This window comes from Pituophis catenifer, unplaced genomic scaffold (assembly GCF_029215685.1).
Source record: "Pituophis catenifer annectens isolate HBS135680 unplaced genomic scaffold, rPitCat1.0.hap2 SCAF_2, whole genome shotgun sequence".
Taxonomy (NCBI): Eukaryota; Metazoa; Chordata; class Lepidosauria; order Squamata; family Colubridae; genus Pituophis; species Pituophis catenifer.
This window is the reverse complement of record NW_027256882.1, coordinates 263,800,806-263,826,652: the sequence shown is the minus strand read 5'-3', so window position 1 is coordinate 263,826,652 and position 25,847 is coordinate 263,800,806. Positions and strand designations below refer to the sequence as shown.

At 43.7% G+C, this 25,847-nt stretch overlaps 2 protein-coding genes across 5 annotated transcripts in view; both read right to left on the bottom strand.

The window, feature by feature from the left end:
- Positions 1-17,884, bottom strand: part of CMYA5 (cardiomyopathy associated 5) — a 73,054-nt gene extending 55,170 nt beyond the window's left edge. For all 3 annotated transcript variants that reach the window (XM_070938835.1, XM_070938837.1, XM_070938836.1), the window contains exon 1: positions 17,717-17,884. In XM_070938835.1, coding sequence (XP_070794936.1) covers positions 17,717-17,820 — 104 coding nt within the window. In that variant the 5' untranslated portion in view covers positions 17,821-17,884. The remainder of the gene's footprint in view (positions 1-17,716) is intronic.
- Positions 17,885-21,158: 3,274 nt separating this feature from the next.
- TENT2 (terminal nucleotidyltransferase 2) overlaps positions 21,159-25,847 on the bottom strand; it is a 39,144-nt gene continuing 34,455 nt past the window's right edge. For both annotated transcript variants that reach the window (XM_070938833.1, XM_070938834.1), the window contains 3 exons: positions 25,227-25,318; positions 23,638-23,717; positions 21,159-22,557 (listed from right to left, as the gene is read on the bottom strand). In XM_070938833.1, coding sequence (XP_070794934.1) covers positions 22,483-22,557; positions 23,638-23,717; positions 25,227-25,318 — 247 coding nt within the window. In that variant the 3' untranslated portion in view covers positions 21,159-22,482. The remainder of the gene's footprint in view (positions 22,558-23,637; positions 23,718-25,226; positions 25,319-25,847) is intronic.

Genomic DNA, 25,847 nt, shown 5'->3' with positions numbered 1-25,847 from the left:
AGCTGAGTGGTTGAAGCTAAGTGGTTGTTGGTTATTGATAAAATTAATAACTTTGCCCTGAGAACTGCTTATTCTTTTCTCACCATTCACAAAGGCCATGCTTTAAGTAATGTGTGGTATAGAAATGTGTGAAAACATTTCAAATTTGAAATATTTTGAGCTAATACTTTCATTAAGGTCAGAAATTTGTTGACCATTTCCAATGAACTAAGAATAGGTGTTTCAAGCTCCAAGAAGCTAATTTGGGTTCAGAATAGAACTTTGAACTCAGAAGTCCTTGAATCCAAAATCTTTTGAAGGCTTTAATATGCTGCAAACTTTGATCCTGCTTGCTTAGTTAAAAAAAAAAAAGTAGAGTTCTTAAAGGTATATGAAATACAAAAACTTCTTCTTGGTTCCTGGTATCTTTCTCATATTTTCATTAGCCCTCGATGAGTTAAGAATATTACTAATTAATAGTAATAGCTACTATTACTAAGGAGTCTGATGTGCCATGGAACCAATCAATGTCACTTGAATCTCAGTGATCCTGAGTACTCATAATCAAATTTATTTATGAAAAACTATAAAAATATTTTCAATTTTTTTTTACCAAGACTATGTAAAACGGGCACATTGTCTTTGAAAAATAAGGTGACTAGTTTAAGCAACTCTAGATCAAAACTCATTTCTCGTGTTTCTAAAATGGATATAAAGGCATAGAGGTTGCCTAGCTCAGTCAGTCACATTGCATTGTAAGGTTTATTCTGTTGGAAATCAGCATCTACAAAGGCCTGTTGTTTCGGGAAGCTTATATTCCTAACTACAAATGGAGAACTGAACCTCAATATGCTTTCTCACTATGAGTCATGTTCTAGTTTTTTTGCAGGAGGCATTTATAATCAAATTGAACCATAGCTGACAACTTAGAATATGTTTATGATTATATTAATCGGCCAATCCATAAGACACTTGTTTCTCTCCCACAAATAGGTTATTTCAATTTATCTATGTTTTAAAAATCCCTTTTAATATGCAGATTTCTCCCAGGCAAATCCAGGCTAGTATTCTTATTCTGAAAGCAATTCTTTCAAATGATAGCGCAGACTGTCCCACATTTCACAATTGGACACTGTTTAGTGTTCCAGTCCTAATATTTGTTTGAAACCTTGTAGTTTATGAAAGCCATACACTTTTTTAAAAAATGCTATTCTATTTGCCCATTCATTACATTTCTTTTAGCAAAAATTGAACTTGTAGACTTCACAACCCAAGAAACTGGTGCCATCAGATTGCCACTTCAAATCTTTTTATCCTACTACATTAATTTATTTGGGGACTGAGTGAGAATTTGTTAGAGTTAAACAAGAAAACAACCTCTGTGTGTGTGATATGGGAATATGTATGTGTGCGATTATGTGTGTTCATGGGTGTATTGTAACAAATATAATACTGAAAAGGAGAAGATACAGATGTTAATCTTTCCAGTGTTATATATTTTACAAACTATGTGGTCTGAATTAAAAATTAAAGAATAAACCATATATAAAATGGAAATGAGAAAAATGTCTGGAACTTTATATTTTAGGGAAATTCTAGTATTTCTTTCATTTGTCTTATACAATTCCATAATGAAAATATAGCAGAGATTGGTCAGTTGTTGTGACTATTTCTAGATCTGAAAAAAAATATTCCAATTCAAGCATGCATATTTACTTGTTTGTGAATCCATAACATTCATTGAGAACTACCCTGTTTCCCCAAAAATAAGACATCCCCTGATAATAAGCCCAATCAGGCTTTTGAGTGCATGCGCTAAAATAAGCCCATCCTGAAAATAAGCCCTCCCCCAAAATAAGCCCTCCCTGAAAATATTTAAACGCATGCACAGCCAGTCCCCACCATTTCCTCTGCTTAGGGTTAGGGAGGCAGAGCTGGAAATCAGGTAAGATGGCAAGAGGAGCCCGTCTTGCTCCACGCGCCCCAAAATAATAAGACCTCCCCAAAAATAAGGCCAAGTGCTTATTTCGGGGTTCAAAAAAATATAAAACAGGGTCTTATTTTTGGGGAAACACGGTAACAGCCAATGAGTACTTGCACTTCCTGACCAATAGCAAAGCTCTGAAAACCTTTAGCCAATCACTGCTTGCATTAGGGTAAACCTCTTTTTGCCCCTCCAAAACAGGCTGCCAAACAAGTCCCTCCCCCTCCTGTGGAAAAAGAAAAACAGAGTATATTACAACCTTGTACTCATCATGGAGGCGAAACTTGCCTTCCAAACATGACTTTTGCTGTCATGCCTTCCATACTTCCTTTATATAATCACACCATCCAGCTACCACAGCAGGAAACCAGGAACTGAGAAGTGGGACAAGGCAGGCATTCTCCTCAGTAACAAATCTAATCACCTTATGACAGATGGTGTAGCAAAAATGCTGATGCTTCAGCACCATTGTTCATGATTTGAAACCATGGAACAGCTTAGTATGATCAGTGGAGAGGTTCTGCTTGATGATGCCCAATTGGACCTGTACCTCCTATGATGGAAGTCATCATAGACAAAATAATTGAAGAAATTGCTTGGTAATCCTTCAATTTACCACTTTGGTTTAAAACAAAAGAGAGGTGAATTCAAATTGATACTAGTAATCCATGGTATCTATCAGGAGTTATTTAAATATAGGAGTTAAATCCTGGTTTGCAGGGAATTATCCAAAAAGTATGATGAGTGTCTTCCTGTATATATCTCTGAGGCAGAAACAGATAACAGCAATATAGTAGCTGTTGCCATATCATTGCTTCAAGAAAAAGCTAGGACAAGTATTACTGATAGGCTCTGCGGGGTGCTGCTTTCTGCTTAGCAGCACCTTCTCCAATAGATTGTTCTTGATTTTTTTAAAAAATTAAAAAATTAAAAGTCTATTTATAGATTATTACAAATACACACAACATGTGTGATTCTCTCCATCCTGGCAGCTTTTTGATATGTCCTCTATTAGCTTTATTTTCACAAGAAAAAGCAGGCACGTTTCCCAGCGTGATTTGGAGCTTTGTACAATTATACTGGGGGCCTGCTTTAGAGTTTCAGATTTATTTTTAATGAATAGAAGCAGAAAGATGCTGCATCTGGACTCCTACCTCTTATTTCCACAATAATGAAAGAATGCTGGCTTAATTGGAAGAAATATTGACTAAGTACAATAATAGCAGCAAATCTTCATTCTTTCTAAGGTGGTGCTCTCTGTCATACAGATTGGCCACCCTCACTGCACTCTATCAAATTTCAGGCTATTTTATTTATTCATTTAATTAATTAATTTATTATTATGCCGCCTTTATACTTTTGTATAACTCCAGGAGGCAAACATACCTTCCTGAATTCACAGTTTCCTGGGTTTTAGCCTGGGCATTAACTACTATATCAAACTGGCTATCCTGGCAGATGTCCTCTGTTTAATTTTAAATGAGCCAAACTTCCCAGTGCACAATTAATATGGAACTGGGTATCCTTGACACTCAGGAGGGAGACAAGCATCTACAAAAGAAGAAAGCAGTTTCTTCAAAATTGGGATTGGATCTACAATCCGTCAAGACTGAGTTAGTTATGTGTTAGGGAAGTGAAACCACAGTGCCAGAGAATGTGAAGAGAACAGTGTGCCAGCTTGCCAAATGCCCTATCAGCTTCCACCATCATGCTCTAAGAGACGACCTTCCTTCTTAATTTGAAGCTTTCCTACACAGAGAAAATATCAGCAGGTTCATGTTTGTAAATTCTAGCCCTGGACATCTTCAGATATAGAGTTCCATGCAATCAAAACTTCTAGGGATGGAATTCAAAATACATGGAAACCAGGGGATGTGCCAGTGTAACAAATATCATCTATTACATAATATCTGCAGAGAAAGAATGACAGACATTCTCCCTCTGACAGAGAGAATTCCTATATTGATTGCAGTATACCCAACTTTTCAGCTGGTGGACACATCTGGAATTTATATGCAAGTTCTGCCATATATGGCCACAAAGAATATCAGCATATAAGACCATTGATGAACTTACTCCTTCATCACCTTTGTCACTCCTTCATCACTGTTTCTAGCCTCTGTCCTCTTCCTCCTCCTCCTCCTCCTCTGGTTAACTGGGAAAACAATATAGCTGCAACCAGTTTTATTCCTTACAAATGTCTATGGATTTCATAGACAGTCCACTGGAGATCTGCCTTTATTTTGCAGCTGATCAACTCGAAAATAAGAAGAATCTGTGCAAGTTTAATGAGTGTCCAGGGAGGTAACAGTGGCATGTCGTATAACTCTGTTGAATTACTGTTCTATCCCCTACCACATCTGTACAAAAATTGAATTGTCTCTTACTGCAGTCAAGTTCCACTGTTCCCCCCAGAAACAGCATTAAGGAATGATCACAAAACAAGTAGGTGTTAATGTTTTTTTGGGAGGCACAGAGGAAGTGCTGATTTTGAAAGCCTCCATTCTGTTTCCCCCAAAATACAACCCTACCTTCAGCACAGGGGCTGACTATACTGGATTTTAAGAATCTTTTAGTAGTCCCAGATTAATAGCAGACTATGATGCATCTTCTGCTCTTATGCCTCTAACTCAATTTTATCTCAGTCTACTGATAAATGTCTAGATAGATTTTGTAAAAAGCATTTATTACTATACAGAAGAAGCACACAGAAAAGTTGGGTGAGTTCCCAGAAACATCCAACATTTTTAGCAACCAACACAAGTCATTTCCATTAAGCACTGCTTTGCAGAAGCTTCACACACATACACAGAGAATCCATTTTGCTAATTAAATTATGTATCCATAGTGCAGAACCCATCTATCCTTAGTAGACTAATACTAATTAGATATTATGAACTTATTGGCTGCAATTAAAAATGATTGAAGCAGGTTTTGTTAAAAAACAACAACACAGTAATGGTAAAATTTAAATTCATTCCCTGTTTGTAATATATGTTTATATTTTCTCCCCTAAAAATCTAATGTACAGCTTCTGTTAATGAAATAAAGATTATCTAATTGTAAATCCAACTAATAAAAACCAGAAGAAATTAAGCTAATAAGTCAGTTCTTTGTGTGGTTAAATCTGAGTTCAAGTTTCTACATCATTTATTTATTTATTTATTTTGTTGCATTTCTATGCTGCCCAACTCCCAAGAGACTCTGGGCGGTTTACAACAGAGAATAAAACAATGCAATAATATCCCATATAAAAATTAAAAGAAAACATTAAAACATTAAAACGTTAAAACACATACACTCCAATTTGTGGCCGGGTCTCTCAAGATCACTATAATGAGATCAACGGCCCCAGGACTGCCGAAAGAGCCAGGTCTTCACTGCTTTCCGGAAGGCCAATAGTGTGGGGGCGGTCCTGAAGTCTGGTAATTGGTTCCAGAGAGCCGGGGCAGCCACAGAGAAGGCCCTCCCCCGTGGGCCCACCAGTCGACATTGTTTAGCTGACAGGACCCGGAGGAGACTGACTCTGTGGGATCTTACCGGTCTCTGGGAGTATGTGGTAGAAGGCAGTCTTGAAGATAGCCTGGTCCTGAGCCATGTAGGGCTTTAAAGGTAATAACCAACACCTTGAATTGTGCCCCGAGACTGATAGGGAGCCAGTGCAGCTCGCAGATAATTGGTGTAATGTGGGTGTATCTAGGTGCACCCACTATAACTCGCGCGGCTGCATTCTGGACCAACTGTAGTTTCCGAACACTTTTCAAGGGTAGTGTCGAGCCTTGCAGCACGCTCGACAACACTACCACGCGATGACAGCAGCAAGGAACATACATACAATATACATACACACGGGGTGATGGTGGCACTGGGTGCAGGGGGTCGTGTGCGGGGTGTGGGGTGGAGGTGTCGTGTGCGACGGGTGTAGGGCGGTTCATGAACGTTGCTGCGGAAGAACGCTCCAGATCACACTGAAGCCCGATATGCTGATGAGGGAGGGTGTGGTACTAATAACAAGGGCGTGGTATTAAGGAGGAAGTGGAGGTAATGAACGGGCGGGCTATTTAAATGCTCACCGTCAGGGATCCATAGCGCTGATTTCGTTCGTTTTTGCGAATCACAGCATGTATCTGGAAGCCGACGTGAATAAACCAGCATTTTGCAAAGAGCTGAACTGTGTTTGCTGAGTTTTGCTTGCGTCTTGCACGGAACTACTGAGAGGTAGCCCCATGTAGAGCACGTTGCAATAGTCCAACCATGAGGTGACAAGGGCATGAGTGACTGTGAGGAGAGCCTCCTGATCCAAGTAGGGTTGCAATTGGTGCACCAGGAGAACCTGTGCAAAGGTCCCCCTAGCTATAGCTGTCAGATGTTGTTCCAATCTCAGCTGTGAGTCTAGAAGGACACCCAAATTGTGAGCCCATTCTGAGGGGGGCACTTTCTGTCCCCCCAGAACCAAGGATAGACAATTGACATAGTCTTTAGAGGCAATACCCAGAGCCATTCGGTCTTGTCTGGGTTAAGTCTGAGCCTGTTGACTCCCATCCAGATCCTCACAGCCTCCAGGCACCGGCACATCACATCTACCGCCTCACTGAACTGATGAGGGGTGGAGATATACAGCTGGGTATCATCAGCATATTGCTGATATCCCACCCCATGTCGTCGGATGATTTCACCCAGTGGTTTCATGTATTTATTTATTTATTTATTTATTTATTTATTTATTTATTTTATTATATTTCTATACCGCCCTTCTCCTGCAGGACTCAGGGCAGTGTACAGCCAGGATAAAACATAGCATATAAAATTTAAAAACATTTAAAAAAACAATTAAATAATTTTGGCCCGAATTTAAAACAACCCAATTAAAACCGAATTTCGATTAAAAACTGAGAGGATGGGATCAAGCCAGCCTAGCTAGATGGAACAAGTGTGTCTTCAGGGCCCAACGAAAAGTCTGGAGGTCTGATATCGTGCGTATCTCAGGGGGCAGGTCATTCCAGAGGGCAGGTGCTGCCACAGAGAAGGCTCTCCCCCTGGGGGTCGCCAGCCGGCACTGCCTGGCCAGCGGCACCCTGAGGAGGTCCTCTCTGTATGAGTGAACCGGTCGGTGGGAGGCTATCGGCGGCAGAAGGTGGTCTCGCAAATACCCCGGCCCTAAGCCATGATAGATGTTAAATAGGAGAGGAGAGAAGACCGAGCCCTGAGATGAGGGGCCTAGGGGATGACCTCTGTCCTCCTATGAGCACCGGCTGTGATCGTCCAGAGAAATAGGAGGTGAACCACCACAACACGGTGCCTCCCACTCCCAGCTCTCTCAGTTGCCCCAGAAGGATACCATGGTCAATGGTATCGAAAGCCGCTGAGAGGTCAAGTAGCACCAAGATAGAGGAATGACCCCTGTCTCGGGCTCGCCAGAAATCATCCATCAGTGTGACCAAGGCAGTTTCCGTGCTGTAGCCAGGTCTGAAGCCGGACTGAAAAGGGTCCAGATAATCCGTGTCATCCAATGACCTCAAGAGCTGAAGTGCCACCACTTTCTCTACAACCTTTCCCACAAAAGGTAGGTTGGAGACTGGACGAAAGTTTTTTAATTCTGCTGGGTCCAGGGAAGGCTTCTTGAAGGAGGGGCCTTACAACCTCTTCCTTTAATGGCTGTGGGAAGGACCCCTCCCTCAAGGACGCATTAACTAAAGCCTGGAGCCAGCCTCGTGTCATCTCCTTGCTGGCCAAAACCAGCCAGGAGGGGCATGGGTCCAACAAACAAGTGGAGGAGCTCATCGCCCCTACAGCCTTGTCCACTTTCTCAGGAGTCACTGCTCAAACTCCTCCCACACAATAGGACTAAGACCCGCCCCATCATCTTGGTCGGTATTGCCCAATCGGAGTCCAGGTCCATCTGAATCTGAGCGATTTTATCCAACAGAAATGGCACAAATTTCTCAGCTCTACACTGCAAGGGCTTCTCCGTTCCCCCAACCTTAAGGAGGGAGTGAGTTACCCTAAATAGGGTGGCTGGGTGAGAATCCGCGGATGCAATAAGTGCAAAAAAATGTGAACATTTTGCCGCCTGTATCGCCACTAAGTCAGTCCTAACAAAGGCTTTCAAAAGTGTTCAGTCGGATTCGGATTTACTGGTCCTCCAGCGTAGCTCTAGACATCTCTTCTGGTGCTTCATCTCCCGGAGCTCCTCAGTAAACCAGGGAGCTTTCCTGGATCCGCTGCCATTGAGAGGCCGCAAAGGCGCAATCCGGTCCAATGCCCCAGATGCCACCTTATGTCAGGCAGCCACTAGGGTTTCGGCCAGACTGTGGACGAGGGAGTCAGGTATCTCCCCAAGCTCCTTCTGAAACCCTTCAGGGTCCATTAGGCATCTGGGGTGGAACCATTTAATTGGCTCCGCCTCCCTGTGATGGAGGAGTGGCATCTTAAAGTCCAACCTCAACAGGAAATGATCTGACCATGACAAGGGAAAGACCTCTATACCCCTTAATTCCAGATCATATCTCCACTGCTCCAAGAGAAATACCAGGTCGAGCGTGTGTTCCCCCTCATGGGTCGGACCCTGAACTACTTGGGTCAGGTCCATGGTTGTCATGGAAGCCATGAACTCCTGAGCCCCATCTGAGGAATCGCCAAGTGATGGTAGATTGAAGTCCCCCCGTACCATAAGCCTGGGGAACTCCACCGCCAACCCGGCTATTGCCTCTAGCAGCACAGGCAGGGCTGTTGTCATGCAGCTGGGAGGAAGGTACATCAACAGCAAGCCCAACTGAACCCTTGAGTCCAGCCTCAACAGGAGAGACTCACACCCAACAATCTCCGGAGCAGGGATCCTGCAAGGACAAACGCTCTTCCGGACAATAGCTGCCACTCCTCCACCCCTTCCCTGGAGTCGCGACTGATGCAGTATCTGAAACCCATCTGGGCACATCTCAGAGAGGGGAACTCCCCCCTCCTGGCCCAGCCAGGTCTCAGTTATACATGCCAGGTCAGCCCCCTCCTCCAGGATTAAGTCCCGAACGAGGGGAGCCTTGTTAACAACAGACCTGGCATTAAACAGTAGCAGCCTGAGACCAGGGTCCTGACATCCCAAGTCACCAGGTATACAAGGTGAGCCCGGGGAACCAGAACCAAAGGGGCCAGAACAAGTAATTACTTTGAGGTTCCCCGAGAGTGGCCTATCCCTTGGCTCCCGCCATATCTACCTCTCCCAGTCATAACCGTGATATTCCGGCTCTCGATCCCCTAGAGATCCCCTTCCCCACCTCAGCGGCCCCCACCTCCCCGGCAAGCAAGGCATCCCACTCATACCGAACTGGGGTTCCCATCTGAGCCCCCATCTGCTTCTGCTTGCACACTCAGCAGAGGGGACTCCATTCCCTGCCCCCGGCTCCCTCATTCTCCCTAATTCCAGCCACTCCAAACCATATTTACTCATATTTATCACTTGTTATTTGGCCACAACAGTTATTATTAGGGAATATTATTAGCCCCCATTTTACTCTATTATAATGTCTAGACAGATAGAAATTGTAGTGAACTGCTAACATTCTGAATAGCTAGATAAAAGGTGGTGCACTTAGGATTTCAATCTATGTATTCATGCCTGAAAATAAATGTCATTGAACTCACTGGGATTTATTTCTTTAATAGAATGCAGAGAATTTTATTGTTAAAATAAATTATTTCTATAGGAATAATATGCTAAGCCATGATAATTGAGAGCCTACATTTCTCTTACATTGTTCACATGCTCAGCAAAAAAATCTGTAGTTTTCTTTCACTTATTCAAGATGCTACACATTTGATAATTATTTTTTTAAAAGGAGTTGTTTTAATTTCAGCATTTCTCATAAAATTAATAAAATCATTAAATACAATTATTCATTGTCTAATCTTACTTGAAGCCATTCATTCTCAAACCAGGAGAACAGACAATTGTTCATCTAACTATATTTAAGCTACCTTTACAGATACAACTGTTTCTTCCAACTAAATCCCATGGATAGAATGGACGTTGTCTTACCTGAACGTCCCTTTTCTGGGCGCTGCGTACACTATCCATGCATGGGTTAATCCTCCAGTGCTTGGCAAACAACTGAGTGAAAACAAAAGGCTTTTGTTCCCCTTTCCGGTTCCCTAGCCACGCCTCTGGTCCCATGATCCCCCAGTCTGAACGAAGGCGCAGCAGACAAGAATCCACACTATGAGTAACTTATAAAACTCAACTTTATTAACTCAAATTAACGTAAGGAAAATAAACTAGTTTCGGCCATAAACAGTGGCAGGCAGCCCTAACGGGCGGGATATGGATAGTGTACGCAGCGCCCAGAAAAGGGACGTTCAGGTAAGACAACGTCCATTTTCCTGTGCGCTGCTCCCACTATCCATGCATGGGATATACCCAAGCTTAGACTCCCTGGGTGGGGGGCTGACTGCCTCCAGAGTCCTCCTCCGTCAGTACTTTTTGCAGAACTCTGCGGCCAAAGGAAGCCTCAGCCGAGTTGTACGCATCGATCTTGTAGTGGCGGATGAACGGTGTGAGAGATGACCACGTCGCAGCTCTGCAGATGTCCACAACCGAGGCTTGGGTGGCCCAGGCCGCCGTGGTAGCCGCGCTGCGAGTCGAGTGCGGAAGGATCTTGCCGGGGTTCGGTTTGGAGTTCAGGTCATATGCCAGGGCGATGCAGGCCTTGATCCATCTGCTGACTGTGGCTGTTGATATTTTCTGACCCATGGACTTTGGGTTGAAGGAGACCAGGAGTCCCTCCGAACGGCGGAAAGGAGCGGTCCGTTGGATGTAAGTGCGGATGGCGCGTCGTACGTCTAGGGTGTGCCACCTCTCCTCTCTGGGGTCACAAGGTGAGGGGCAGAAGTCCGGCAGGATGAGCTCCTGGGCTCGGTGGAACCACGAGTTGACCTTCGGGATAAAGGCAGGATCCAGGCGTAGGGTCACCGTGGAGTCGTGGAATATACACAAATCTTTGCGTATTGACAGAGCCGCTAGCTCTGAGACCCTCCTCGCTGAGGTGATTGCCAGCAGGAAGGTCACCTTAAACGATAGGTACTTAAGGGAGGTCGAGTTTAGGGGCTCGAATGGGGGCCCGGTCAGTGCCCGCAACACAAGAGGTAAATCCCATGAGGGGTAACGGTGAACTGTGGGGGGTCGCAGGTTGGTGGCCCCATGCAGAAACCCCTTGATGCGCGGGTGGTGCGCAAGGGATTGGTACGGAGAGCATGCGATGACCATTGACAGCGCCGCTGTCTGTCTCCTTAAGGTTGCGGGGGCCAGGCCCTTGTCTAGGCCAGCTTGTAGGAACCGCAGGATGTCCCGAATAGTGGCTGACGTGGGGTCGGTATGCTGGTGGGCGCTCCAGCGACAGAACGCCTGCCATGATGACTCGTAGATTCGGGTCGTAGCCGGACGTCTGGCCGCCTGGATAGTGGCAACAACCTCGTCTGGTAGGTTGTCCTTCTTCAGGATGACCCGTTCAAATGCCAGACGGCTAATTGCAGCCACTGGGGCTCTGGATGCGTGACTGCTCCTTGGCACAGAACGAGCTGCTGCGGTGGGATCACCCATGGCTGTTCTACGGAGAGTGCTACTAGGTCGGCGAACCATGGTCTCCGGGGCCAGTTCGGGGCTACCAGGAGTAGGTCGGCTTTTTCTGCCAGTAGCTTCCGAATGAGGCGCGGGAGCAGCGGGACTGGTGGGAATGCGTACAGGAGACCCTCGGGCCACCTGCAACGCAGCGCATCGTGGTCCTCCGCTTGTGGTGTCGGGTAGCGCGATACGAAGCGGGGGAGCTGAGCGTTGGCCGGGGTTGCGAAGAGATCTATGACCGGGTTTCCGAAGCGTGAAGTGAGTTCTTGGAACAGCTGAGGGTGGAGCTGCCATTCCGCTTGGTCTATTGTTTCGCGGCTGAGCCAGTCCGCCCTCACATTGGTTGCCCCAGAAATGTGGTCTGCTCTGATCGAGAGCAGGTGTCTCTCTGCCCAGCTGAACAGCTCCGCGGCCTCCTTCATCAGGGTACGGGACCTTGTGCCCCCCTCCCTGTTGACGTGCACCTTGGCCGAGATGTTGTCGGTCAGGATTAGGATGTGCTGCCCCTGCACCGTCAGCTGGAAATTGCGCAGTGCCAGCTTGATCGCCCGAAGCTCTAGGAGGTTGATGCTGCATTGCTGTTCTTGTTGCGACCACTGTCCTTGTGTGACTAGGTTGTGGAGATGGGCTCCCCACCCCCGAAGGCTGGCGTCGGTGGTGAGTATCAGACGGTCTGGTTCTAGAAAGCTGGACCCCTTGAGGAGCGACGGTGATGCCCACCACCTGAGGGACCTGCGAACCTGAAGGGTGAGGCGCACTTCCTTCTTGGAGTTGGCCCTTCCCGTTCGCTGGAAGGGAAGGAGGAACCACTGCAGGGGCCTCGAATGTCTGCGTGCCCACGGTACGATGCCGAAGCAGGATACCATCTTCCCGAGGAGGGTTGAGAGGTGGATCAGGGCAACTCTCCTCCTCGTCAGGGTCTGCAGAGTTAAGGTCCGTATGCTTTGGACTCTGTCCGGGGATAAGAATACCTGGCCGCTGGCCGAATCTATCAGTGCCCCCAGGTGGAGTAGCCTGGTGGTGGGCAGCAGGTGACTCTTTGCGAAGTTTATGGTGAAGCCGTGATCCTGGAAGACCTTGATCACCATCTTCATGTCTCTGTGAGCCTGGTTGGGTGTGGACGACAGGACCAGAATGTCGTCTAGGTAACAGAGCACCCGGATCGGGACGGCTCGGAGCTTGGCCGCCACCACCGCTACCAGCTTGGTAAAGGTGCGGGGGGCCGACGAGAGTCCGAATGGCATCGCACAATATTGGTAGTGTTGGCCCGCGTATTCGAACCTCAGGTACTGACGGTGATGTGGGTGAATTGGCACGTGCAGATAGGCCTCCCGGAGATCGACTGATTGAAGGAGGTCGCCCTGTCTCACTCCCGCTAAGATGGACTTGAGGGAGTGCATCTTGAACCTGCGGTATTGTACCGAAAGGTTCAGGCGCTTTAGATTCAGTATGCCCCTCCAGCCCCCAGAGTTCTTGGGGACCAAGAAGAGGGTCGAGTAGAATCCTGAGCCCCGCTGGCTGTGCGGGACAGGCTCTATGGCCTCGACCTCCAGAAGGTGGGCAATCTCCTGCGACATTAGGTCCTGAAGTTCCGAGGATCGAGGGGTTGGACAACGGACAAACCGGTGGGGTGGCTGGCCGGAGAATTCGATGGATAGACCTGAAGAGGTCGTACGCCTTACCCAGGAGTCCGAAGTCGATCTGGCCCATTGTTGATGGAAGAGGATGAGCCTTCCCCCTATGGGCCCCATGGGCCTGGAGTCATTTCCCCCTTCTGGCGGGTTTAGGACCAGCTCCACGGAAGTTGCGTTTAGGCTGCTGGTGTCGTCCTCGGTCTCGGAACTGTTGTCTGTCGTGGAATCTGTCTCCTCCCTGGTAATGGGAGCGGTGCAAGGAGGACCCCCTGGGTCCGGCGCCCGCACGAAAGGGCTGTTGGAGCGGGTAAGGCGTGTACCTGCGTTCCTGGCGCCGGTAAGTTGAGGGGAGGATCTTCCTCTTGTCCTTCCCCTCGATCAGTAGGGGTTCCAGCGAGGCACCAAACAGCTCTGGTGCTTTATATGGGGCAGTCGCCAACTTCCACTTGGCTTTGAAGTCGGCTTTCCATGGTCGAAGCCAGAATAGCCTCCTAGCAGTAAGAGTTGAGGCCAGCGCCCTTGAGGCGAACTTGGCTGAGTTCAGGGAGCTGTCGGCAGTGTATTCGGTGGCAGCTATTATCTTATTTAGATCTTGGTGCAGTCTAGTGTCCTCAGCCGGGAGTCTGTCCTGCAGGTGGTGCAGCCAAATGAGCGAGGCTCTATTGAAGAAGGACGAAGCTGTCGCAGATCTGATTGCCCAGCCTGTGGCCTGGTGCGCCTTGCGGAAGGCCCCCTCCATCCTTTTCTCCTCAGCTTTGAGAGTGTCTAGCGGGTCGGTAGAGACCAGGGAGCTGGAAGATAACGCTGCCACCGGCTGGTCTACTGAGGGGAGTGCCAGGAGGTCCTCCAGCTCTGGGGCTGAGCAGTAGAGTTTCTTATCCAGGCTGCTGGGAGTTGCCAGGGAGGCCGGTTGTGCCCAAGGGTTCTGGATCACATCCGTAAACAGCTGAGGGCAAGGAATATAGTCCTTTTGCGGCTTTGCCGATTTGAAGAGCGCATCATGAGGACCCGGGGGCTGCGGGGGTGGCGGTTGCGACGTCCCCTGGTATTCCAAGGTTGGTTGTGAGCCGCGCCTTGTGGAGCAGGGACTTGAATAGGGCCGGGCGAAAGAGGCCTGTGAATGCGGGGGTGTCCGGTGCCAGGCCTTCGTCTTCTGACAGCTCCATCTCCTCCGGTCCCTCCTCTGCTTGGTCTGAATCTTCAGACGAAGAATCTTGCCCTCGTTCTGGGGGAGGGTGGCCTGGTACTCCGAGGCTGGGTTGTGGATGATGTTGGCGTGCCTGGACCTGTGCGGGTTGCACGGGTGCCTGGGATGCCTGTAAGGTTGCAGTGAAGAAGGACGAGAGGGCAGCCGAAAACATAGCCTGGAAGTCCATTGGAGCTGCCAACCCTGGCCCCCTCTGGGTTTGGAGGTCTACCCCTGGGGGCGTAGAACTTGCATCCCTAGCGCGCACGGGCTGTGCTGGTGAGGGAGTCATTGAAGGCTCTGGAGCAGCCCCTGGACCTATCTCGAGATGGGGGGTAAGGCGGTCCAGCCTGGGCGCATCTGGGGTTCTTGGGGTTATTGCAATGTCGGCCAGAGATGTACATCCCAGCTCTGCCTCCCTTGGGGTGACCTGCGCTGGTTCCAAGGACCCAGGCTCTCTGGGAGAGGTTCCGGCAGCCGCCTTGTGGGCCCTCTCCCACTGCCGCTCCAGCGCATTGTGCCTCCTTAAGGCGTCCCTATCCCGGATGGGTAGGCAGCCTTCTGATGCAGCCCTGCTGGTTGAGCTCTCGTGCCTCTTTTTGGATTTCTTTTTCCCCCCTTTTGAGCTTTTGCGAGGGGGGGTTAGCTCCAGCTCCATATCTGAAGACCGGGGGGAGCGAGACATAGCTGTAGGCTGTGAGCTGTTCAGGCAGGCCCCTTGCTCTGTACCGATCAGGTCGAGCGGTAATCCTTCCAAATGCACTTGGGCTGCTCTTACCTCTCCCCCGTTGATTGCCCTTCCAGAGGTGGGGGGGAGGTGGAGGGGGGGTCTATAGCCGGCTCCCTGCTGGTGGGGGGGAGACACAGGCTTAAATCCTTTGCCAAATATAGCGGCCCGAAGGTCCGCCAAAATGGCGCTGGCACGTGGTGCGCTGATCCACTGTGCCAGGCTCCGGCAGCGGACTCACAATGGCGGCCCGAGGGTCCGTCCAAACGCCGCGCTTTTCCCCTGCAATGGGGATTCTGTAGTGCAGGGGGAGGCTGCTGAGGCTTTCGGCTCTCTCTCTCCTCTTTGCGCCCTCGTAGGACGCTCCGATGAGGCGCGGCTCAGGAATGAGCCTTCCGGGTCGGCGCCACGTGGCCAGAGCCTCCCGACCCGACTCCCAGCTGATGAGCGCGCAAACCGCTTGGTTTCGGCAGGAAAGCGGCGCGCCTTTGATGAGGGGTGGGGGCGCTCCGAAAGGCAAGCCTGCAGGTCAGCTGGAAGAGCCTGCTCCTGGCGGCAGCAGTAACGGCGAGGAGAGGGCAGCCGTTTGAAAATCCTCCCCTCTGGAGCGATCAGCGTGGGTGGCTGAGCCCGCTCCCCCCCCTTCCTCTGGTAACGTTGCAGGCAATGCAAATGGTAAAGGAGCCGCGGAAAAAAATAACTAATCAAAATTAACTAAAAAGTCTAGACGTTCTAAGGAAAGGGAAAGCCTGATAAACTTTAAGAAAAGAGAAAAAGAGAAAAGGGAGAAAGTCCCCACAGATGTACAATACCTTCAAAACTGTGGAGCTCCCAAAATCACTACAGTGTTTGCCAGCAACTGAGTGAAGACTGGGGGATCATGGGACCAGAGGCGTGGCTAGGGAGCCGGAAAGGGGAACAAAAGCCTTTTGTTTTCACTCAGTTGTTTGCCAAGCACTGGAGGATTAACCCATGCATGGATAGTGGGAGCAGCGCACAGGAAAAATAATATTTCAGATTACTTAGGACATTTATCATACCTTGAGATTAAAGCTATAAAGCTGCCAGAAATATCTTTTTATTTGGTAAATATAATCTTTCAAAGTTTTGAAAGTTCTACAAGATCTGTATACTACTCCAGATTAGTTTTCAATACTCTTTTTTCTCTCTGTATATAGTAAACCATCTTCAAGCACTCTCTTGAGACTGATGCAAATTTGACACTAGTTTCACAAGGTTAGCCTCAGAGCTTAGGAAATGTCCTAGGAAGCTGGGTCACCTGTTTTCTTTCTGGTTCCTGCACATATTTGAGATAAATGCCCCAGGTTATTCATAGTCTAAAAGAATTCAAAAAAGATTTGTGGGTATGTTTGGCAACCTATGCCTGAATGAAGTGTTTTAATAAAATAGGAATAATAAAGAATTCTTGTAGAGAGCAGCTGTTATGTACCAAATAAGGAGTGAGCTATAGGCTTCACCCAGGTCCTCCAAAATGGCGGGAAAATACTTAAAGCTCATTGGTTAAGCCGTCTGACAGTCTTCTATAAAAGGGGACACTGCCAGACAAGCAGGTTGTTGGGTTGTACCGGTCTGCTAATAAAGAGCTGTTGTTACTGAAAGAGCTGTGTCCGTCTCTTCCATCATCCGATCCAACAGCAGCTAATTTCGTTTACCTGATGGTAATCGGCAGAGAAGGAACAGTCACAATAGAAAAATTTAAACTGAGGTTGGCCATTTGCCAGGAAGACTATAATTGTATATTCCTTTGTAATTCCCAATTTGAGCAGGACTTTGAACATATGACTTTCAAAGTCTTACAACTCTATAATTCCCTTTTACCCATCCCACCCCCATCACAATTTTGGCCATGCTATTTTTCATATTATGTGTTTTACAGAGTGTATAAATACAGAACATGCATATCAACATGGTGCCCACCTCTCTTTTAGATATTGGTTAGAATCTGGATCTACGGTTCAAGCCCATTTATTCAATGTTCTTTTCTAAACATTATCTTTCTTTAAATGTTGAAATTGTTGTATGTTTCAAACTCCACCATAAAACTGCGTTAGTGCTCAGATACTACCAGATTAAGCAAGCCATGCACAACTTGCTGGAAAGTAATTGGTTACAGACTCCAAACACAAATGGAAATGGAATTCCCTAAAAGTTACTGATCCTTTGACTTCAAACTTCCTTCCTATTTTTCATCACTCAGAACCTCATAATTTTCACTGAACAAATTCAAGTCTTTCTTTTACTCTCTGTCATTTTACACTTTTACATTTTTCTCCTGTACACATGTATATCTCATAGTAAATGTGATTGAGATGCATTGACAGCCCAGCTAGCTGAAGAGGAGGAGGAGGAGATGCCAAATCTAAGGGGCTAAACGTCAGATCTTTAAATAGAAAAATGCCTTTGGTGCAGACAAACACAACCGGCTACATTTACATTTACCATGAAAATCTCTCTCATTCTTCACACTTCATTTCTACTAAGGCTCACTGTATTTGCATAAAGCTCTTGCTCCTTGTCCAGTTTCCCAAAACTTCTCAATCTGGCACTGATGGTTTTTATTTTCTTTGAAGAACAATACCTGTTGTTAAATTCTTCACTCTGTGACCCATCCTCTTCCTCCTCTTCATCTTCCACAGAAATATCAAGTGATTCATCACATTCTGAGATGCAGTCCGCCTCCATTTCTCCCCAGGTAGTTCCTCTGCTAGGTTTTCTCCCTTCTACTCGATATTCTCCAGAGTTGCCAGAAGCAAACTGTCACCCACCACAGCTTAGTGGCTCTCCTGACTCAGGAGAAGTCTTTAAATAGAACAGAAAGTTGAAACAAACTGCTACTGCCACCTTGGACTGAATGCTGGGTCCTAACACCACCTTGTTTCGAGGGTCAAAACAGTCTAAACTGAAGGCAGCTCTGGAAGTCACTGACCTTGATCCTGGTTTAGTCACAGGCCATCATTAGCCTTTAGTAACAAACAGAATTTCTCATATACGTCAAAATCAAGGGACAACTGGTTCAGCTGATCTCAAAAGATCTTCATATGTGCTTGCTTGCTCTTTTTCAGATTTTCCCATGTCCTATTTGTTTGTAGCTAAGCAATATGCAAGAGCCAACTGAAGCTGTTGTTAATGATGGTGAGGTTCTGAATTCTTGAGGAAACAGTCTTGTTATTGATTACCCTCTTCAATTAGGAGAGTAATGGTATTTTTTACTCAGGGCAGGTACATTTGGGTACTCAACTGAAAATTATTTGTTCTTTCTTCCTAGATTTCTCTCTGGTTCTTGGAACTTGAATCAATATGGAATCTGAGAGTTTCAAGTTAGTTGTTCCTTCTAGCTTATACTCAGCTAAAACACCCCATCATTTTGATAACTAAAGCTACTGCTGAATGCACTCTAAGTTCCCATCTCTCATTCTTTCTGGAAAACGAAAAGATGCAGAAATGGAACAGTAAAGTGAATATTGAACTGCAACAAAGACTGCTCTTCCAAGTCCAGCTTTGTTAATCAGGTAACCAATCAGGTTAAACAACATTAAGGGCCATCATATTTCTTACCGTCTGAATTTACCGCTTCCTTGAGGAATTGAACACAACACATGAAAGGGCAACAATTTCCAACTTTCCACCAGGAATGAGCATGACCTTATACAAAGAAAGAGTGGGACACAAAAATCCAAAGTCGCCACAACCTTGTGGAGTTTCTTGAGTCCTTCAAAAAAGCTACCAATAGAACATATTTTATGTGACAGAAGGGGGAGGAATTACTAAAATGGAGAAATAACTGGATTCATTATATTTATGTTTTAATCATTTGTCCAGATGGTGTGGGGGTTGGTGAATATGTCATTTGATAGACTACTCATTTGATAGAAACCCTGTATATTTTTTCTTTTTTTCACAAATGATACCGAGTAGTGTATCAAATGACATATTGGTGTAAATAGTCTGTTCCAAAACAGATTACCGCTCAGGGTGGACACTTAGGTTGCAACTGTTTCCCTAAAGTCAGTAGTCCAAAGAACTACTTGTTTTTAAGAATGTTTTTGGGGCTCTTTGGTTTTGAAGTAGGTTGCTGGAGCCCAGGTCATGTGATCAACTTAAATACACAATCAATCCTTCCCTTTGCATATATCCTCTAAAATAAACTGTATATTGTAATTCAAATTGTCTTTCCAAGCCATTAACTAGAAAAAGTTCTGTTTCTCGGCCAAGTTCAAGCCTATGACTACATTGATAGGTACTTTGCTCCTTAATCTTGGGAATGATTTTTCCTGTAAAACTGTGACTGAATAGGTAGCACAATGTCGTATATATTCAGCAACCTTTCTTACTGGTCTGTAAAGCCATAACTTTGAAAATAAAAAGTTCCTTACTTGCAGAAAATGTTAACTCTTACAAGAGAACACTCTGGCAGGTCTCCCCCCCCCCGACCCCCCAATATAAATATCCCCAGATGTACTGGACTATTAGGGAAGTCTGTTTCTGTGCATTTTGTCTTATTGGTGATTGCTAATCTAGAAACCTGAAAATGAATATTGAGATCGAAATTGACCTAAATTGAAATGTTAGTTGGATATGCAAACATCAGCCATGCAATTTGCCTGGACCATTTGGCAATAGTACTGCCTCCGCCTGCCTCTTTCACACACAATTCCCTTTTATTCCCTCCATGGCTTAGGGCCCAGTTATTTACGAGACCACCTTCTGCCACCGATAACCTCCCACCGGCCAACTGGGTCCCACAGAGAGGGCTTCCTTAGGGTGCTGTCGGTCAAGCAATGTCGACTGATGACCCCCAGGGGAAGAGCCTTCTCTGGGGAGGCACCCGCCCTCTGGAACGAGCTACCCCCAGGAATACGACTAATCCCGGACCTCCGGACCTTCCATCGAGCTTTGAAGACCTTCCTATTTCAGCAAGCTGGGCTGGCTTAAAATTTTAATGGGTTATTTTAAGGGTAATGGGTTTTAAATTTTGGGAAGCCAATTTGATTTAATTCTGCTTTTAAATTATTTTAAATTTTAAATTTTGTATGTATTTTAATTTTGGCTGTTCACCGCCCTGAGTCCTTCGGGAGAAGGGCGGTATACAAATTTAAATAATAAATAAATAAATAAATTTACTTTCAAGCAGCTAGATGCCCTCAGAGAAAAGCTAGTACACCTGTGTGACTAATGAATCCAGAACCTATGATGAGGCAGGAAATAGAGAGCCAAATTCAAAAGTGGGATCATAATAGGGAGGGAGAGAAACATAGCTTTTTGTGGTAACAGTTATTTTTTACCTTTCTTCCAACCAGTAGGCTACCAGGAAAATCACTCTTGGCAGAGCTCTAAAACGATTTGCCCAAAGTAGTGGAATTGCTCTAAGGGTTTGTGAAATTAGCTAAAGCTGCAGGTTGTTTTTCCTGCATTCACAATACAAAGTGGAACTTCACTGCCAAGATGTTGCACTGTGCAGCCCTTTGGATGCAGAAGGATGTAAATTTAACGTCTTTCTGCAACTCCTTAAAACCATCACCCAAACCTGGGAAAAAGTCACAGCTGCTTTAAGAGTTCCATAGAGGTAGTATGTTTGTGCACACTAAACTCCAAGGATTGCACAAATCTAATGTGCAATGTTTTAATAGAATAAGGTCATAAATGACAAAATTGTGCAAGGCTAAACATGATTGGTTTAATAGCTTAAGCTAGGAAAAGAAGGGGAAAAAGAAATTAAACTGCTGACTGAAAGAAAACAAGTCCATATAACAAAACTGCTTTATTTTCAACAGAGAAACTTTATTCCACTTAACACAATAAAATGTTTAAACTTCAAAAAAAAAAAAAGCAAGGTTGACACCAATGAAAAGTAATTATTCCTTAACATATTACTTGGTCTGCAATAAATATAAGAGGCACAAATTGTGCTACAGCAGATCTAAAAGAAGTCCCAAACTTTTTTAGAAAAAAAAAGTTAAAATTTAAGATTTGTTTTAAATCCCAAGTTATATAGCTGTTCTAATATTTACATAGAAACAAAATATTTTAAAAAAACTTTATTGTAGCAGTTAACGATTAGCAATCATCAGTACATTATTGATACAGAAAGAAAATGTTGAGAGCCTCACTGAGAGCAGATCCACATCTTGGAGCAAAGCATATGAGAAATGCAGAGGACACTTCTTACATTTATTGTGATGCGAGGATTTTATATAGATGTACAGGCAGCAGTACAACCTTTGCAGGTTTTCATTTTTTCATATTATATTAGAAGTGCAATTAAGGGGACCATCACTCTTGATTGTGCTTGCTTTCCATCTGCTTCATAATAGTTTAAAGCTACCTCTGGTCTGAAAAGAGCAACAAACTCCTGCTACTTCCTTTTGTAAAAAGAAAAAGGACAAAAATTTCAGATCTGCAGTACCTAGGCCTTTTTTTCTTTTTACTCCCTCAGGAAGGCACTACTGTACACGACCACTAGAATATAGTAATCTGACACTACAGCCTAAATATTACTAAACTCCTAGTTATAAAATTTCAACTAAGGTTCCATAGATAGACATTCTTCAAAACGACAGTAATTGCATATTTGGGATCTACTAATTCAGACAACAGCTAGGGCCTCCTGTTACTGAATGTTTCCTGTGATAAAATTCTGCATATTTGGGAAATATCAAATCAAATCAAAATAAAAAAATATATTTTCTCAATATTTACTTTGCTTTGTGAAGATTTTTGTTCTTGTATAGAGCAGCATCTAATAAAATAGATTCTTGTATGCAATTAGCATAGGCCAGATACAAGTCATGATTTCAGTGAGAATCAGCCTGGAACGATAAGAATAATCAGGACCAAGTTGTTAATATTGCTTAAAAGCTGGTGTTATTACTATGGTATTAAAATGGGAATGAGCTAAAGTGCATATTATAATTAGCAGTTGTAAAGCAGAGCCTACTGGCTTGTACTTCTTACTCTTATGGAAAAGTACACCATTATATTTTTTATTATCACTGCTGGCTGTCATACATTCATCTTTCTGTTTCAGTATTTAGTGTGGATGGATAAACTACTACAATACATAGTAACATGAAATCAAACTGCAACAGATTTTGCAAAATTCGTATTACAGCAGTAGTTTCTTTATTGGTCACTGATTTAATAATTCCAGAAGCCAGTGTTCAAATTGATTTAATGTCATAAAGGTTGCAATCTTCTTTGAATTCTTACAAAAAATTTTCCTACCAAAAACCTGAAAGAAAAATATCTTCTTAAAAAAAGTGCAGCAGGGAAGGGAGAAAAATCACATCCCGGGCATTTCATGTATTTATATGCTGTATTTCAGAAAAGTCCAGTTAGTGAGACCAATCATCTTTTTTGTATAATTCCTCTTACAGGTAGTATACAGTTCAAATCCTTCCTGTCTCTCAGTCTTTGCCATGACTACGGGATAGAACAGATCATACAATTATGTTAGTACAGTATAGCCATACTTTTAAAATCATAGTACAACATCAAAAGAATATTAGTACTCAGAATAATAATAAAGACATATAAAAATGCATTAAATGTTTCCTTTAATAAAAAGTCATAGTTTCTGAGAAGCAAAATTTCATGATGTATTAGACTACTTTTAAAAGGCGGGAAAGGGAATTTTAAAAATATATTAGAGCTTTCTGCTCTGCCCTACAATTATCTTCCCAAAATGGATTATAGTCAATCAAAAGAGATACAAAATGTAGTTTTGTAATTAAATTGTAACTGTAATGTAATTCAAAAACAAATAACTTTTCAGTTCTATGGATTCAGAATTGCACAGAAAAAATTACTTCAACTTAGAAATTCAGGTTTTAAGGGGTGATACCACTTATTGCCTAACCCTAATCCTGGGAACAGAAAGACTCCGCTTCAAGTCCAACTATAAGATGTCTTGGGTGACTTGGGTCAGTCATTTTTTACTCAGCCCATTAGGGGAAAAGAGGAATATGAACAAAAGGCAAGATCTTGACTGACTGACTGACTGATTATTGACAGAATGAATTCTTCATTGTCAGCCCTTCACACATTTCTTCGCTTTATAAATAAAAATCAATCTATAGCCGAACAAGATGCCAAAGTAACTGCTTAACCACTTAACCAATTCTTAAGAGTCAATCCAAGGAAAAACAAAGTATATTACAGAGGAATTTACTGAGACAGGCTTACAACTAAAATAATGACGCCACAATCCAGAGAATTTTGGGCTGCTTTTGAATTGATTGGCATAATTTTTTTTGACCTCTGAAGATAACTGTTTGTTATAAAACTACCATATTGAAAGAAAACTTCAACACTGAAAGGCATTTGTCAGGTATATTGGAGTAATTGGGAAATGCAAGTTGCATTTCAGAAAAGCAAAGTCTTAAAAAATGAAGAAAATAGATATATACATTGTGCCTATTACAGACAATTTTTTTCTTGGAACAATTGTTAACACATAAATAACTTAAATAAAACCTTTTATTAGATTGTATGTACTTTTACCTTTTGAAATTCATCTATGATAACGTCAAACTTCTGTTTTTCATGTACTGCTCTAGCAGTATTTGTTCTATCAAAAGGTTCTGGAAAAATTGAATTATATATTATTTTATTTATATTTACATATCAATTTATCTATCTATATATGTAAATGTATAAAGAAGCAGTTCTATAACTATACACCTATGGAAAATCCTGTTGGAATAATTGACATTATTTGAAACTATTTTCACAATGCTGTTTTTAAATTTAATATATTTTATTTTGCAAGGAAAGGTCAAAATAATCTTTTTCAGTGCATTTTATTAACTGATTACATATCCCTTGATTACATCTATCCCTAAAGACAGAATTTTAATTAATATACATTTAGAATGTTTTTTTGCTAGTTTATTATTAAAAAGTCATTTCTAGCAAAAAATTCTCCACTTCAACAGTTGAAAGCAGAGCAAAAATGAAACCACATTTAAAGCGTGCTGTACAACTTGATAGGAATATATAGCTCCCACCCATAAGACCTTCTATAAATAGGTGAAAACATGACTTTCCTGAAAGTTCTTCAGAAATTATTTATAACCAGCAGTGCCATGATCAATTCAACATCCCTTGGGACAATGCTGAACCTCGTCCCATTCTGTGCTTTCTGGGAATGTCTTGGTGATTTCAAGAAGTAAAACCTCTGAAATTGGAATAATTTGGGGTGTTCTGAACATGCTTTTGGCTTGGAAGATTAAGTTCCTGAAACCACCCCTGGAATTGTAAGATGATTCAATATTGTCTGGAGGAAAGGGGGGCAATCCAGAGTTTTCCAGAATGTTCTCTTCCCACATCAAAATTTGGCATGTGTTATATATTGCTTCTAACTTTCTTCAGTGGAGGGCTGTTTTTATTTTGGATAAACGCATTATTATTATTTAAAACAAACTAACAGAGAGGAATATAATTAGCCTGTTTAATAAAATGATAAACAGTGGTTTCCACAAATCAAAATACTAAAATACTAAATACTAAATTCCTAATCACACACAGGGAAAGAATATATAAGCATGAAATTCCTCATACCATGTCCATATAATGGCAGTCTAGGACCTATATATTACTCTTAACACCTCTCTACAAACATTCCCAATTTTTCCATTTTGGGCAGTTTAAATCAAGCAAATTAAAGTACAACAAAGGTACAAAGGAGCCACTTGATATAGAGGTTAAGGCATCAGGCTAGGAATTTGGAGGGGCCGTGAGTTCTAATCCTGCCTTAAGCATAAACCAGCTGGGACCAGTCACTCTCTCTTAGCCCTAGGAAGGAGGCAATGGCAAACCACTTCTGAAATAAGACCATGCCAAGAAAACTTTAAGGACTAGTCCATGCAGTTGCCTACAATCAAGGCACCAAAAAGAAAAAAAGGTGCAAAATCTTGTCTCACCCTTGATGTAATGCCCATGAGTCTCAGAGTGAGCTAGGCTCACCCGGAAGCAAAACTAAATATTATAATTACAAAAAAAATTAAATAAAAAACTAAAAAATGACTTTATACCAGCAGAGAATTTATAGTTTTAGAAAACATAAACTATGACAAGGATGTAGGATTTACCTTCTATGCAAATGAATTTGTTTCTCCATTCAATACCATCCGGTCTTGGAATAGCTTTGCCTTCACGAACTGAAATCATCTGATTGTTCCAACTAGCAAACAGAAAGGGAAAATAGTTGTCTAAAGTGTTTGAATCAAATGTGATATGTAAGTTGTCATGTAAAAGCCATTGGGAAATGATTTTTAAATATTAGAGTGGACTACCATCCTACCAAAGTTGGACTTTAACACAAGTTCCTATCTGTGTCCCTTAGAAATAGAAATATGATTGTTGGGTCCAGGAAGAGGAAGTAAATCATATATAAGGCTGCTGAATTAAAATTCCATTGGACTAGGGGAGGGGAGAACTGGCCCTTAGTCCTGAATTCCTCAGGAGGAGAATAAGATATTCTGGGATTCCCTTTTTTCTAAGTGCAGTCCTCACCTTATGATTGAATCAAAGGCCTCTATATAATCAATTAAGCATCCTATTTTCTTTAACTGAAGCAGTCAGTGGGTCATACTGAGGTGGCTGGACTGGATGCCCTGGCTGCACAACAATTTCGGAATGTGATAAGTTGTCCCTCAAGAAGTTTTATAATGGTAGGCAGGTAAACATTTCTTCCCAGTAACATACATTTC